At 38.1% G+C, this 16,739-nt stretch overlaps 1 protein-coding gene across 15 annotated transcripts in view; it reads right to left on the reverse strand.

Annotated features, from left to right (window-relative positions):
* macf1a (microtubule actin crosslinking factor 1a) overlaps positions 1–16,739 on the reverse strand; it is a 297,525-nt gene that overhangs the window by 146,494 nt on the left and 134,292 nt on the right. For 9 of the 15 annotated variants that reach the window (XM_041809550.1, XM_041809549.1, XM_041809560.1 and 6 more), the window contains 4 exons: positions 5,961–6,050; positions 5,199–5,300; positions 3,401–3,478; positions 2,357–2,449 (listed from right to left, as the gene is read on the reverse strand). In XM_041809550.1, coding sequence (XP_041665484.1) covers positions 2,357–2,449; positions 3,401–3,478; positions 5,199–5,300; positions 5,961–6,050 — 363 coding nt within the window. The remainder of the gene's footprint in view (positions 1–2,356; positions 2,450–3,400; positions 3,479–5,198; positions 5,301–5,960; positions 6,051–16,739) is intronic. The other 6 variants (XM_041809559.1, XM_041809564.1, XM_041809563.1 and 3 more) reach the window with 1 other exon arrangement.

A 16,739-nucleotide genomic window follows, 5' to 3' on the forward strand; every position in this document is an offset into this window, starting at 1 on the left:
GATATTTCTAACACATTTTATCAGGTATGCTGATGAAAAACAGTTTAACTGATGAAAAAGAAGATCATTTTTTATCAGGGAGGCCCTGTCAGAATGAGTGCTGGCTGTACAAGGAGTTAGGTAGGCAACTTGGTAACCAAGAAGTATAAAGTAAAACACGACATCTTTAAGGTTCTGTAGGGGCCCTGATAAAGGCTGCAAATATTTGTGTAAAAAGTAATACTTTATAGGTTTACAAAAATTCCTGCAGAAAGGCCTTTAAATTTACAGTAGAGCTGCTATTTAACTTTGTAGAAGTACCTTTATTTTCATAAAAAAAAGTCTTTTATTTTTGTGGAAAATATTGTTATTTTTAAGCAGTACTGTAAAAACTTCAGATTTTGTGTTTTTATGCTACTTAATATTCATGTTATGAATTTAGAAACATACTAAAAATGACCATTATTCTTGGCCTTTTTCCTGATACCTAAGCAAGTAAATTCAAAACACCATTAATGTATCATATCATAACTGCAATCGCAGTATTGTCCACTATAAATGAAATAGCACATTAATACCAAATCATGCAGCACTACTCTATTCTGCTAAAAAAAAAACACACAATAAAATTAACTAACCAGTGCATGTATGCACAAAATGTACACATTGCCCACATTAAGGTATGACATGCTTACTTATCTTTTTTGTGCCTTTCATGTATTAATTTCTGTTCAATAATTCTGTAATGAAACAAATAATACCTGACTGTGGAACTGCCACCTGGCTCTATATTAATGTGACTACATGGATAGAATACACATATCGTATGTTACTCATAGTTAATTGCCTAATTTGAGGATATTTTATCATATTCTAATGAATTTTAGATTTGTGTTAAATTTTATTTTATTTTTTTTTAGTTTGGTCTTCGGTTTTGTTAGGTTTTCTATAGTAATGTCAAATTTCTCCAGTTAATGTCTTTAAATGCTGTTGATATAATAAATGCTCTGTTTTCAACTCTGTAAAATGCTTTAATCTGCTTAGTATGAATGGTGTTTCATACATGAACTAGCATTGCCTTGCCTTAAGAAAGGAAAAACAGATTTCTGAGCGGCCTGTATGCAGTGCATTCTTTACGGTACCTCCAGGCTGCACAGAGATTGATTCAGCACACTGATGAGGTACAAAAAAGCCCACAGGTGACAATCTCAGTCAAGACATGGTATATGAGGACAAACTGTAAATCCAGGATCAGGGTTTAAATGAAAGCTCACAGACTGAACACTCTGTGCTCACTTCCTGCCCGGGGCCATCCTACTGCCAAACTGAAGCCAAACTGTGTCCTTGTGATGTTTTAGAGGATGACTCCCTGCAAGGACTCGCTTAGGGGAGGCTTAAAACACAGAGTTGTGACAACAGAAACTAAACTAAACAAAATAAAACAAGATGTCTAAGAGCAGAGCATCACAATGAATACTCTCCAGATACTTATAAAATAACACCACAGAAAGTACATACATGTAGTTCTAACTAATCATCATGACACCAGAAGTTGAACTTGAATATGATATGGGTAAAATACTACACTGCTGTTACCTGTTTTGATTGGCAAAAATCTAGAGGTCATTAGCATCCAGTTTCAGATGACTTCTTGGCTCTAATTCCTGGCAAAATTGTGCTCACTGTATACATTTTGATATTATTCACTGCTGCTGCCTTTTTACAATTTAGACAATGCTCTCTATCATTCTAGTTGTAGCGTTTAGTGAAAATATGACAGAAAAGCTTAAGGGTTTTTTTAGACTGTTGTACTTTTTGATACCAGACTGATGACAGAAATACAGGGACAATTTTAATTTTAGAACACTAGCAGTCAAGTAGTATTGAAGCACTAACACACTAATACAAATATCATCTTTAGAAAATTTAATATTAAAGTCAACTATAACACTAGAAGAAAAAAACTTCAAGAGTAAATCTTCCACAAAACCACATAGACAACTTTGCCTGTTGCATAAGATGACAGCGGTTTTCCAGCGCACACAGAGCTAAGCACTCTCTGGCAAAGATAAGAACTCAAATCCCAGCAGCTGGACAACACCGGACTAATATCCACATTTGGAGCAATTTGCTTTCATCTAAATCCATTTAAATCCAGATTGAATCACAGCGGTAATGATGTGGGCTCTGGTTCACTTATTACATAATCAATTAACAGTATTATTTCATTAACAGCTGGATATTAGAATCTTTTAGAACCATTAGGCTTTCAAATAAACAATTCAAGATGCTGGTTTGATTTCAGCTATCCTTAACTGAGTCCAACAAAGGAAACACAGAGCCAGAAGCTTCTAAATAGCATGTGGATACCACAGACCTGAAAGTGAAGGATGATGGTCCAGATGAGACCTAATGTCAGTTTGGGGTTCCCATCTGTGATGTCATCATTCCTGATGTTCACCAGTTTGACCTGAACAACAAAACAGAAGATTAATAACCTGATAAACAATCTAGAACTGCAAAAATACAGCACATTTTCCAGAATGTATGATTTAAAGTCACAATGTTTTAAAATCTATCTGACCGGACTAACGAGAAGAAAACACTTTTCTTCTTCTCTGTGTTTCATGGAATATAAATGACCTGTGCTTCAACTATCATCCCCATTATGTGAAACCAGCTCTATGTGACCTTGTTAAATCTTACAGCTCTGGCTAAGCCAAGCCACCCCGGCTGTATAATTAGACCTGCAGTGAGACTCAAAGAGGACTCAGGGGGAGAAAAGGTCGGTCCTCCATCACTTACGTCTCTAAGGAACGAGACAGATGAAGCTTTGGAAAGATGGAGATGTTAGGAGCTGCTGTTTGAGAGTAAATTATGAGTTGCAGTGTAAGTTCGCTACAGATTTGTGAGGGTGAGAGGGAACAATGAAAGATGCAGTCTGAGAGGGGGGCAGATAAGCCAGAAGGCGCTGTATAATGAAGCCCTGTACTACAGATACAGTCTGGATTAACAATAAAGTGAGTGAGTAGGAGTCTGTGAGCAGCTCTCTCTCTTAAGATTAAACACTATGGAATGTGTGCTGCAGTTTTAGAGGACTGGGGGAAACTTTATTGCATAAATGCAGCTCTGCAGAAAATGACCTTAACTGCCCAGTGACTGGATAAAAAGGATTGCAGTGATTTACTTTGCAAACTCTTTCCAATCAGATTAAAACCAGTAAATTTGAGCAAAATGAAAGCAACTCGTTTACATCAGGGGTTTTTTAGGGAGGCATAACTTTCAAATGAACTATGCAAGAGTTTATAAGCTCAAATCTAAACTCATACTAACATTGACACATCTGAGTGCTAATGATACACATGGACACAAGAGTCTGTTATAGGAATATCCAAGTTCTGTTTGTACATTGTGCGCATACCTGTCTCTGTTTGAGGAAGTCCAGCGCTATTTGGACATTCTGTAGTCGATGAAATCTCATTCGGCCCTTTTCTCTGGGCTGGAATGAAAAGAAAGGAGAAAATTAATAAGAAAAGTCAATACATATATGTTAACTCTGTTATCTTTGAGTGACACAAACGCAGCAAGCAGCTGTGAGAGCAAATTAAGCTGTAGTCAATCCACACTGCAGGGAGTGAGTTGTATTGAGATGAAATGGTCCTCTGGGGGCGCTGTCTTCAACAGGAGCTGTTAAAGACATGCCAGAAGTCAGGAGCAAACCAGACCAAACCATGCTGGTTCAAAAATAACAAGGCAAACCTTGCGTCTTTCATTTGTCTATTTTTAGATTTTAAGTTTAAAGTGAGGAAAGATGTTTGAAGACAGGAGAGAGAAAATCACACACAGATCACAAACATACAACCAGCATAAACACACTTATGCTGCAAATAGTACGAGTGCAAGATGCAGATATTGGTTCACACTGTGCTCGTAAAGAAAAGGTACAGTCAGAATTTACTCATTATTCAGGACAAACCTAAAATATGGACAGGACATGACAGGGAAAGGGACAGGGAAAGGAAAGGAGAGGAAAGAAGAGGAAAGGAAAGGAAATGAAAGGAAAGGAAAAGAAAAGAAAAGAAAAGAAAAGAAAAGAAAAGAAAAGAAAAGAAAGAAAAGGAAAGGAAAGATGGGGAAAAAAGAGAAGAAAAGAAATAGAATGGGAAAAGGAAAGGAGAGGTTGTGAGAAAGGGGAGGAAAGGAAAAAAGAAAAGAAAAGAAAAGGAAAGGAAAGGAGATGTGAGAAAAGAAAAGGAAAGGAAAGGAAGGGAAGGGACAGCTGGGAAGAAAAGAGAAGAGAGGGAATTTGGTAAAGGAAAGGTGGGAGAAAAGAAAAGGAAAGATGAGAAGAAAAGAAAGACAATGGGAAAGGAAAGGAAAGGGAAGGAAAGGAAAGGAAAGGAAAGGAAAGGAAAGTGTTTCAAAGTAAGCAGCAGCGTTCCTTTTAATGTAATCTTTAAAACCCTATACAGGGTTGACGTTTATGTTGACATCAGGTATATGAATCAAAATTTAATCAAGTCAGTAGCTGAAGAAGTGTAATTGAAGGAGATATTGTCTGCTTGTGCGCATATATTTATTTACTTTTAGCTTGTTTGTGTAAGCAGCTTGCAATCTGGAATTAATTAACTGATTTAATGTACTACACTGATGATCAAGTCGGGCAGTGTCCTTTTTGATACCTCAATCATAACGTAGACCTTTTTGTTTTTTAATGAAGCCTTTATGGTAGAGATCTTGTTTTACGTTGATCAATTTTTGAAGATATTCCTAACAGTTAAGTATTTATGGTACGTAAGATTCTTTTTTTATTGTGCAAACCATGCAAAACATTTGAAGAGCATTGTTGGGTGAAAACTATCATTTTAAAAACCAACAGCCTCATTTAAGAGGCTGATGAACCTTCTTTTCTGACAGTTTTTTTTTTGACAATTCTGCTATGAATATATGGTTAAAACACAAAAACCTACAGCATATATTTTATGATGCTGTCACCCAACAGATATCAGGTCCAAAATGTTGTATCATATAATAACACAGCATCATATGGTGTTGTATGCAGCCTCAGTATGTTGGTCAGAAATCAGTGGCACAGCACTCTCATGCAGCCTCACAGCTCCACCTAATGGTTGGAGGGTAAAGCTGAGGGTTTAGAGGTGAAAGTGAGTGGTGGCAGTGGAGGAATGGGGGTACGAGTAGCTGGTTTGATGTGAACATACTCCCTGAGCTCCTTCCTCCTCCTCATCACCCCCTTCGAGCAAGATGAGAGGGGGGGCCCGCGAAGCGTATGCCCTTTTCAATGAAGGGCCGCTCTTCTGTTGCTATGGTAACAGAAGGGGGGCATGGGGAAAAAGAAAGAAAGAAAGACAGGAAGAGAGGGACAAGAGTTGTGGTATGAGAAAGAGGGAAAAATGAAAGAGGAGAGGACCAAATGAAATAAGGACAAAGTAAAAGAAATAAAAGCAAATAAAATACACTGTAAAAGGTGAGGAGATTTTTTAAACTCTTTCGCATGGATCATGAAGGTGACAAAAAGCAGTGTTTCCTTTTCATGATTGTGTTCATATCTCATTAGACTCAGCGTCAGCAGTCTTAATGTGTTAGTGTACCTGTGAGTAACCCAGCCTGCCTCACTACAGCCTGTCTGCCTGTCAGTATTAAGGCTAAATCTGTTACATCATCATGCCAAGAAAAGTCAGGCCAGCAGGCTCAAACTACTTCAATTCTGTTTACGTGACACAGCGCTGATCTAAAAGTGTCATTAATGCTGTGTCAGCCTGCAGCAGAGAGTCACCTCCAAGCTGGGAAAGTGAATGAGATGGTATTTTAAGACTCTCCGGATTACGATGCATTAACTTTGAGTGATACAGTGCAGCGTGATGGAGTGACTGAGCAGTGATTGGGAATCTAACAGTGCAATAACAGACTAAAAACAATCATGTGTGTGCAGCCTTATGTGTGACAGAGGAATTCATCCCTACCAAGGTGACGCCAGAGAGGACCTCCAGCAGGGAGATGAGGTTGTGTCCATCCCGCAGGTCCTCATACAGGTCTGTGATGTGTTTCCTCACCTGAGAAAGGAGACAGGAAAGAAAAAAAAGTTAATTCCACACTCCAATCATTCCTCTGTTGACTCAACGCTATTGACATCTGTCAGGCTGATTGCCAGGCCAACAGAGATGAGGCAGCAGCTGTGGCCTGCTGTCTCTGTTGCCATGATATTGCCTCTACAATAAGTGGGGTGGGGGTGGGATGCCAGTGGTGGCAAACGCTGCCGACAGGGTGACTCAGCAGCAGCCCGCCAGCTTTAGTGCCTGTTTAGAGTAAAATTGGGACATTCATCAAGACTGAGAGACGGACAGAGAGTGAAAATACAGAGAGGAAATGTAGACTGTGCTGGGATTATTTAGAAAATTCTAAACAACTGAACTCAAACAGTAAAAGAAACAAACAACAACCCTGTGCTTACAGAAAGTCATATATTTGTCATATATTTCATTATACCTGCTCTGAACAGATGAAGACATAAAATCCACATATTTCAAAAGGTAGACATCAAGTGATAAAAATGAGCAAAGTACACTGGGCTCACTGGGCTTCTCTGAGAAGTCAGAAATTAATTAAGCATAACATTCAAGCACTAAAACTCATTTTTCTGTTCAGGAATGCAAGTAAATGACTATAATTTGACATATTAATCAAGAAACAATAATGTGCTTTAATATTTTTTCTTTTTTTTTTGTAAATCAGTAAATTTAAAAATTTATGGATAATGATAATAATTATATTTTAGCATTAAAAACATAATTTCGGTTAAAGAGCTTCTACATATCTGTGTATTAACCATTGCAGAAAGATAAAAAATGATTTTGGTAATTACCAGTGCTGTTAATTTAGGGCAGCTGTGGCATAAGCCTTACTTTGGGTTGTGGTCTAATAAGTTAGTTAATACTGTACACTACTGCATTTACTTGTAAAACCTGCCATTTTTATTTCATGTTATTTATGAGCTATATTCTGCCACCTGCTGTATGGGTGCCACACTTTGGGAAGCACTGACCTAGGGATTCTGAAACTGCCTGCTAAACACAGTTAGGAGCAAGTCCAAATGTTCCTCCCCAGGAAATCGGAAGCATCTTATACTTAATTTCCAATTTAGTTAATATTACAGCAGCACTTTTATGGTTGAATTTAATTATGTAAGACAGGAAAACAGAGCTTTTCACTAATTATTAATCCGCCTACTTGCATGAAGCTTACATTATTGTAAGATTTGATCAGCGTTGTATTATAAAAAACAAATTTCATGAGCAAAATGTGTTTACTGCTTTAATCACAATGAAGATTACAGAATCGATATTCTAAATAATTAGCCCTACAGAAGAGTCAAACATGTAATTTCATCACATAAAAGACATTTACTTTTAGTTGAAAATAGTGCTGCCAAATATTTTGCATTCAGAACAGTTTCTTTCTTATTTTTTAAAATTTTCTACTGTCTTGAACTAAGGGCGACTGACTTCCTGTTTGAAGACAGACCTGCTTTCAGGGGTGCATCTAAGACTATAAAATGAATTCTACTGTTGAAAAGGGAACTTGTTATGGATTAAATAGGAAATAAGGCAACCGTAAAGTGGTAATGGTAAATGTCTGATAACACAAGATGCAGAAGACTTTGACTTGAGATTAGACATGGAGCAGAGGTGGACTTGGTTTGCATCACTGTGGCTACAGGGAGATGCTGCTGTGGTTACATCAAAGTGTGCTGAAAGAGTCAATTAATGATGCACTGATTCGTAATTCTAAAAATTTGCACCAGTGTGCATATTTCTTCAGAGTGCACCAGTTGAGGATCTTATTAATCAAGATTAACACAATTAACCTTGACAGCCTTAGTTGCAAATAAACATTTTTAATCCAAAATAACTTTGTTTTAACAAGATACACTGCAGAAATTAATCTAAAATGTACAGGAAATCATTCATAACTTGTTTGTCAAACTATTTTAACAAGCCAATTTAAGAGGAATATTATCCAGCTGTAACTGACTAATTGGCTGGCTGACATCTGGCCCCTGAAATCTGAGACCCTTACCAGCAGCCAACAATGCAGTGCCATTTATAGGGTCCACTTTAAATCTATAGTTTTCTTTTGTTTAAAAGACCTTATTTTCAACAAGACATCTGTTTTGTTGTGTGGCCAGAGTTGTGAGTGAAAAATGACAACTAATAGCAAAGAAAGAGCTAATATGCTGCAATTGTGGGAAGACAGAGTGGGAGAATACATGCACAAATGTCATGATTAAGACTTAAACCCAGAGGACAATTTCAGTTATTAGGTGGCGACAGGCAAAGAGCAATATGAGGCCCATCTCCATTTTGCTTAAGGAAATCTTAGCTAGTGAAGAAAAAGCATTTTATTAGCAACATAACTACACAACTACAGCATAAACCCAAATGGGGGTTTTAATGCTATTTTACCAAAATCTAATACATTACAGCATGAATTTGATACTTCTATACAGACCTATCTTGCTATAGTCTGCTTGAAGATGTAGTGGAGATTTTTGTGTTACTTTTTGTGTGCCTTGAGGCCTCTTGGTTCACAAAGCCCCTTCACCCATCCTCAAACCTGCGTCCAATGATGACAGTCTCCTCTGAACTCGAGGTAACTGCTCTTCTAACTGAGCTAAACTATAAACCATAGAATTAAAAATTAAATGATTTATTGAGAGGCACATGTAATGTGATTTCTTATGTACTGAGTGGACAATTTTAACTTGGAAGGGTACAGAGGGGTCTTGCAAAAGGTTTAAACAAGAAAAAAGTGAATCAAGCACAACTGAAAAGCAGCTGCATCACGGTTTTCAAGTTTTTTCTTTCGTCACATTCAAGTACAGCAACATACAGCACCTAAAAATAGCTCCACCAAGGCTACCAAAGCTCAAAAAGCAGCCAATAAAGTGTTGCTTTTGTAACCTAAGCATTTCAAAGATACTATCTTCATTGCAAAGCAAAGACAAAGTAAAAGAGAGAGAATATTATGACCCAAAGTGCTTCAGAAATTATGCTTTAAAATGCAGATGCATTGAGGCAACAAAGGGCACCTGTCTACCAGCATTAATGTGACTTTCTTGGCTCTGTCATGCAGCACTGACAAAAGTTTTGCTGCAGTCCTGGCTCCTGGACAAGAAACTGTAACACCACCTTTCACCAGGAGAGGGCATGAACCACAAGCTGAGGAGTGAGGCCGTCATTATATCTTCACATGACATGATAAACCATTAACCGAAATAAATCAAGCATCCTTACACCTTTAATATGATATTCTTTAATTCTTCAGGTACTAAATGTATCCCAAAACCTCACTCCACTTGTCCTCAATAAACCTTTTCCCCATCTGTTTCCCTCTTCCTGCCTCATCTGTGTCTCTCTCAGCCTCCTGTTGCTGGCTCTTTTTCTCCATGGGAGACTGACATCAGCTGTTTTAGAGGGGAGCTGATGGAACAAGTGTTAATTAGGTGGCAGGGAGAAGTGGTGTATTCAGCTCTGACTGGAAATGAGGGGCTGTTGTTGTCTAATTGTGTCTCAGTGTGTCAGAGTGGTTCGCAGTCAGTCCAGGAATGAGAGGAGGCCTCTCTGTCAGTGATGTGATTTAGCACCAGCTTACTGGAAGTCCAGCCTGGGATTTTACATAAAAGTGAAGACTAGAAAGATTTATTGTGAGGTTTTCCTTTAATAGTGGGCCTTTCCAGAATAAAGAAGTTATCCGTCATTCTACGCATACGTATTTTCACCCAGGATAAATAAGATGCAACTTAACAGGAACTGTGGCGTTCATGATGGCTTTCTTTGATACCTGATGGCCAGCCTTGCAGCCGTCACTCAAAAAGTTAAAAGAACAGCATCAAGTTCAGTTTCAGAGCATTTCATTGGATTAAAAATTGCTCAAAAACAAAAAGCCCTGCTATATCAGTATATTGTTGTTTTAGTGTGTCTAAAGGGATGTTGCTCACAGTCTGCTGTGTCTGATGTGCAGCGACGGCAGCTGTCAGATGCCTTTGGCACTGGAGCAGACTGTCACATGGAGACAACGTTAGGGATGATGGGCTCGCTGACAGCCCTGCGAGGTCAAACTCAACACAAATCAGAGTTAGATTGAATGTGAGGAGGAATTTAACAGCTTTTATTGACTCAGATAGCTTCAAATAAATTAATTTAGTTATATATTTGACTGATCGGGTTTGACAGTTGAAGCAGAATGGCAGATTTAAAGCTGGTGAGTATTTGAGTGAAAATCAAGATGTGTTCTTAGGACTGACATGCTGCTTAATGTTATGGGACTTTATGTAATGTGATTTGTATGATCCAGTACCCTCTCACAGCATATATGGAACTTAATGCTGGCAAAAAGAGCGGAGAACAAAAGCAGAACAAGGCAATATGAGGGTAATGATGCTTGAAGTAATGCTATTTGTACAAAATTAGCCCTTCTATCCTCTTTAACACTTAGATCTATTGCATTTATTCCTGTAACTCCAATGTTCTTACGGTAAGCAAGAATAAAACTTGTTATGGGGCTATAATAAAGATAAGCTTGAGCCTGCACACTAAAAGATTTTCAAACAGCTATTAAACATTTGAGAGACCTCACAAGAAAGGCAGGATCAATAGACAATTATAGGTTTCAAACTGCTTTCTAGTAAAAATTACAAAGAAAAAAAACAGGAAACTATATGAAGTCAATGAGATAGCAAAAAAAAGTCTGTATGTTACCACACTAGCAGGAGGTGAGTAAAACTGATTTGCTGCAGTTGTTGTATTTTCTTGAAGAATTTGTTATGTTCCACATGAATCCACAGAGTAAGAGCTTGGCTGTCCTCTGAGTTTACCCTCACACAACCTCAGAAACCATCAGCAGTTTTCATCTATAATCGTCTGATATGCACCTTTTACCTTTGGGAATGGAGGGGAAGTTTTCGTTAGTTCCAGTGATGCCGAGCATTAGCGTTAAACAACTTTAAGGCGAGACTTCCTATTCTGTGTGGCTGATCCACCAACGATGTCAAGACTTCCATTTCTCTTTTCCCGAGTGTAGCGCTGTTCATCTCATTCTAATGGGTCCACAGAAACCATGGCTTTACTAAAACTCACTTTAGCAGTAAAAGGCCAAGAAAGGAAAATAATAGTAACAATATTTTCTGACAATTACGGGGAGTAAAGTCTGCCACAATAACATCATGATCCAGAAAAAGTAAAAAGTAAAGGTTTTTCATGTCTTTCCCTAACCTCCTGAGACCTGAGCTACAGTTCAGAAAGCATTTTTAGTTTCTCCCACTTATTTGGGATCAGATGGACCTGAATATATTTAATGCTCAACGTCAACTTTGAACATGATTTAGTTTTGACCAAAATTATGTCCACAAATTTTCCTTTCCAAAATTCACAAAAAATTCCTGAAAATTCAAAGAAATTGCCAATATTTGTATGACAATTCCTGAACATATTTTAACACTGTCCCATAAGAAGTCCCCCAAAATTTATTCAAATATTCCACAAATGTTTCAGTAAAACTGGGCCAAATCATAAAGCCTGAACATTCCTATAAAAACTCCTCCCCCGAAATTTTAAAGCAAAGTCACCCTAAAATGACAAAACAATGTCCCCAAAAAGTTGAATGAAACTCTTCAGGAGATATAAACATATCCCAAACATTTTCATGATAATACTTGAAATTCCAAAGCAGACTTTCCCAACATTCCAAGCAATTTACTTCAACTTCAAAGGACATTCTGAACAATTACATCAACACTTCCAATGGCTGAAATCATGTTGTAGAAAAGCCAAGACAGAATGTCCTCACATGTACATGTAGGGTCTTAGGATGTTAAGGAAACAACTTTTAAAATGTTTGAGTTTTTTTTTTTTTGGAGTTTGGTTCAATCATTTCTGGTGTAACTTTGTGGCTCAAGTATAAATGTTTTATTGATAATGGATTGTTAGCCGCACTGTTATGGCTAAATCTGATTACATCATCTGCCTATATCACAAGTACACCACAGATGGAAGCTGATTTGTCACCAAATACAGCTACTACTACAAATGAATACCTGGACAATTCACATGCCAAAAGTCCTGACCGCTGTGTACAGAATTTACACCTCTATGTAGAATCTGCAATTCTCGATTACCCCTCGCACTTCAGAATATTAGATTGTAAATATAAACATTTTTTAGCATTTCAAAATTGGTGTGGACATGATGTTCTTTCTAACACATTAAATGAATCTTAAGAGACATCGGCCTCACACCAAAAGGAAATCTTGAGAACTGTCTAAGATCTAGACTTTCTTACTTTTGTCAGAAGGGGGATATTTTCTTTTTCTTTTTCTTTTTTGGGTGGGGGGGTCTCAGAGTTGGGCCACAAAGGCTCACTCTTTGGTCCAAGCACTTGGTAGCACAATAAGCCCCTAGGTTGAAAACCTTTTTGCCTTCTGGGGGAGTAAAAGGAGCTTCAATGTTACCCACTCTGGCCTAAAATGAGCCATTTATCATGTCGTGTTTAAGCCACTTTAGTCATAGGTTCATTGGTTACACACTCAGTTGGCAGAACTAGAAAGGTTTATTTAGTCTCCAGGTTTGATATGTATGCTTTTCTGCAGTTTTTTACTCTCTTCTTGTAAAATTCAGTTCCAGAGTTACAAACAGAGATGGAGTAAACAGAGTAAACAACATTTGCTGGTGCGTTTGTAGATACAATCCTGGTTATTATGTAGATTTTTTCTCTTTAAAGAGCTCGTACAAATCCCACAGATAGACTGCCAGTGATTTTGCATCCTGTTAGCTCATGTAGCTCCAGAGCAGCTAGCAGTTTGTCACCCAGAGAACCCTCTTGCCTCCTCCTGAGTTCTTTTAATCTGCACCTACAGGATTTGTACTCACTGTGTCAACATGCAGCCAGGTCAACGTGTGTCACTGCATGCCAGCAGGTAGCTCGCAGGCTGCTGTTTATATTGGGCTATGTTTGCACTGCACACATATTCACACCCTCAACCTCATACCTGTAAATACACCTGAGCAGCTAAAAACATGCCAAACGTGACACACACACCAAGGAACAGGAAACAAGGACCAGTGATGTCACCATTAAGGAAGCTAAGAGGGATTTTTCTGTTTCTTTAATATCCCTTCCTTTTATCTCACCAGTCTTTTTCCTATTCTAGTTTTCTGTCTCAATCCATTCTCTTTGTTTGCCTTTTGTCTCTTTACTCAGTCTGTGTTTGTCTTTAAATCCGGGCTAACAGGGTGGAGGTTTTCACAGATGATGGTCTTGGCAGGGAGTCAATAGATGATGTAGATCACTGAACTATTTCACCCCCCACTCCCTTTTCAAGTGTTAGGACACTACTCATTTTTAAATGATCACATCTTGAGTGTAACTTTCTGACCCAACAGCAGCTATTCAGACGAGTTTTGTTCTTCTTTTCTATGTTCCTTTTTAAATGTGTTATCCACGGTTGCAGGTAAACCTGTCCTTCCATCTACTTAATGTCACTCTCTTTAACTGGTAATACTCCCATACTCAGAGGAAGCTCTGTGCTGATGTAAAGGCTGGCATTGTGAGCGTCTGTATGAATAGGTGAGTGTGTGAGGCTAAAAGAGGAGTGGACAAAGTTAGAGATAACAGCTGTTGTTCATGGTACAATATGTAGCATGGTCAACTGTTGCTCATGTTTTCTTTGCTTCCCATTTTATATTATTTATTTGTGTTTCTGTTCCACACATATGTGTTGATACCGGTGATTTCAGAGTGACTGAACTGAATTTAAAAATGCTGCTCACTCTTAGACGATTCCCCCAAAAAAAGGGAATACATAAATACCGTATCTTGGACTTGTTACCAATGCATTATCATTCATTGATATTCTAATACCATAAATCCCTTTTGTGGATGTGGCGTAATATCACAACAACTGCTCCTCTCAACACTCATTTTTGATCATTTTTAAGGTGGCGTATTGGAGAGCACATTTGACCAAAAAGACTGGCCAGGAAGGATCGAAGAGGAAGGGGGAGACAAGGGAGTTTCAGCATAGTACCTCACGAGTGTGAGGGTTCCCAGGACCACAGAGTTACAACTGTATGTGTAGTGGGTATGAGAAATTCAGGAAAGCTAGGTGAGCCAATTTAATGTGCTTGTGATCAAACACTTAAGCACAATTAACTTGACACAACCTAACATGACAATAGCATGATGTTTTAAATAGAAGATTCCACCCCACTGCTACAGGCACACAGGTATACCTCTGTGAAACATTGGACTATCTCCATAATATCACTTTCTTTTCAAAATAGGCATGCTCAATAAGCAGGATCAAATTGTAGCATATAAATGCATTTTGACAAGGGAAAAGTCATTTGAACCCAGGTACCTAGTGAAAAGGGCAGGGAGTCAAAAATGTAAATATTGGATGCCATTGGATCACATTGATGTATTTAAATAATTGTTTTGTTTTAATTAAGCTCTACATCCCTCAGAGACAACATATTATGATAAAAAGAATAATAATAATAATGACTCTTGGTCATTAGTTAAATTAACAATTAGAAATTGTGATATTTTGCAAAACACCATTTAATTTCTTCTAACATAATGTCAAAAAAAAAAAAACACACATTTTGGAGGTTAGAAACTGAGCATTTTTTTTTTACATTTTATGAGACAATATTTGATTCAGCATCTCATCATCATCAATGAAGGTGCAAGTTATATTTTGGTCTACAATTCTTCAAACTAACTCCTTACTACAGATCTGCACTTAGATTGTGTACCAAAAAGAACAAAGATATTAGAGAGCAAACTCCCATTACAAATTAATGGGAGCAACATTCCCAGCAGCGAAAAATCCCCTCATGTCTCTGTTGCTGCCCTCAGTCTCCATCTCTGACCTACATTCACAGCGAGTATCTGGTCTGCCCATGCCAGCTGATATAGGGTTACATTCACAGGCTGGGCACTGTGACCGCAGCCGTTGTAGAGTTATGGGGTCAGTCAGACACTTATTTCCTGGATCATGTGACAGGAATACCCTGCATTCACAGAACTAACTGCCAGCGTGTGTGTGACACATGGTATACACACTGAACTTTATGGATATGACAGACATGGCATTTATGTGTGCAGATGTGTATGCACACATGGAGGCAGCAAAAGCAGGCAGCTGTCTGTGACCTACAAAGGAGACACTGTCTGCTAATATCTTCAGGTTTTAACAAAGATAAATATAATAAAATAAAACTGATTTATTTTTGTAACATTAGAAAACACAATCTGCATATTCTCTTTTAGTGTGTGGCTCAGCTGATGTTATGACATAATCAAAATGCTATCAGGTATAAAGAGGAAATATTTCCTCACAGTGAGTCAAAGACATCTAGATCTTGTTTAGATAAATAAACAGACATCCATCAAGGCTTTATGTAGCTGCTGATTTAGATTTAATCTATTTACTCTGGTTTTATTGATGCCTTTCAATGCAACAATCACATTTATGATCCAGGCTAGACAAAACACGTCTTTCAATCAATAATTTAACATCTGCAAAAGCGGAAACATTTTCTAGGCATAAAACCAACATCAAATATTCATTGATGACTAACATTCATTTAGCAAGCTCATTTGCGCCAGTGTTGCTTTTCATGATTGAAGTGTTAACAAAGAGCAGTGATTTAAGGGCTGTGATTGGGAGAACGCTGAAATCCATTGACGCGACAGTCTGCTGCTCAGACAAGGCCACATTAACATGGGTCAGTACACATGTGACTGATAAAACTACACTGTTTCCTATCAGAGAGATGGAGAGAGATGAAAAGAACAGCAGAAAGAGCTCTGAGAATATATTTAGATGATTATGCCACAAAATAGGGAGAATTTGACAATGATCTATGGGACAAAGGCAGCTGATACGCAGCTGAAAATGGTGCTAATCATGTCAGTGGGGACAGCTGAGGCTGACAAAGAAGATGTAGTAATAAAACTTAATCGTAAACATGTACTGGTATTGGTCTTACTTGTTTTCTTATTACATGCAGTAATAGCAACATTAATGAGTACAGAAATAAAACTACTTCATCCAGGCTAAGAGAACAGAGAGGGTTCTCTGTCTGAAGCTATTATCAAAGTTAGACTAGATCTATGGCTCTATGTATGATCTATCCTATAGGATCTATGACTGTGGCTAAGCAGGTAGAGTTAGTTGTCATGCAACCGAAGGGTTATGGGTTCGATCCTCTGCTCCTGCAGTCACATGTTGATGTCTCCTTGGGCAAGACACTTAACCTATATTTTCTCCCACTGCTTCGTCAGCATGTAAATGGGTATGCATACTGTACTCTTGAATGGGATCAACTAATGCTTAAGGTCGATTCTCCAAAGCAGTCGTCCTCAGTGTATGAATGTGGCAGTGTTAATTTCGTCAACTAAAACTATGGCCAAAAATGTTCGTCGACAGCCCTTTTTCCATGACAAAGCTAGACTAAGACTAACAAAAATAAGTCTGTGATGACTAAAACTGACAAAAAGTCTATTTAGTTTCGTCAAGATGACTAAAACTAGACTAAGATGTACTGTAGTTTTCGTCGGACATTTAAAATCCATGATATTTTTCCACTGTGGGTAAATCTGTCAAAAACAATGCATCTGTATCTCTTTTGGCTCTCAGCTGAAAAAAGCAGGGATCCCAGGTTTGGCAGGGTGGATAG

The sequence above is a fragment of the Cheilinus undulatus genome, linkage group 16, assembly GCF_018320785.1.
Source record: "Cheilinus undulatus linkage group 16, ASM1832078v1, whole genome shotgun sequence".
Classification (NCBI taxonomy): domain Eukaryota; kingdom Metazoa; phylum Chordata; class Actinopteri; order Labriformes; family Labridae; genus Cheilinus; species Cheilinus undulatus.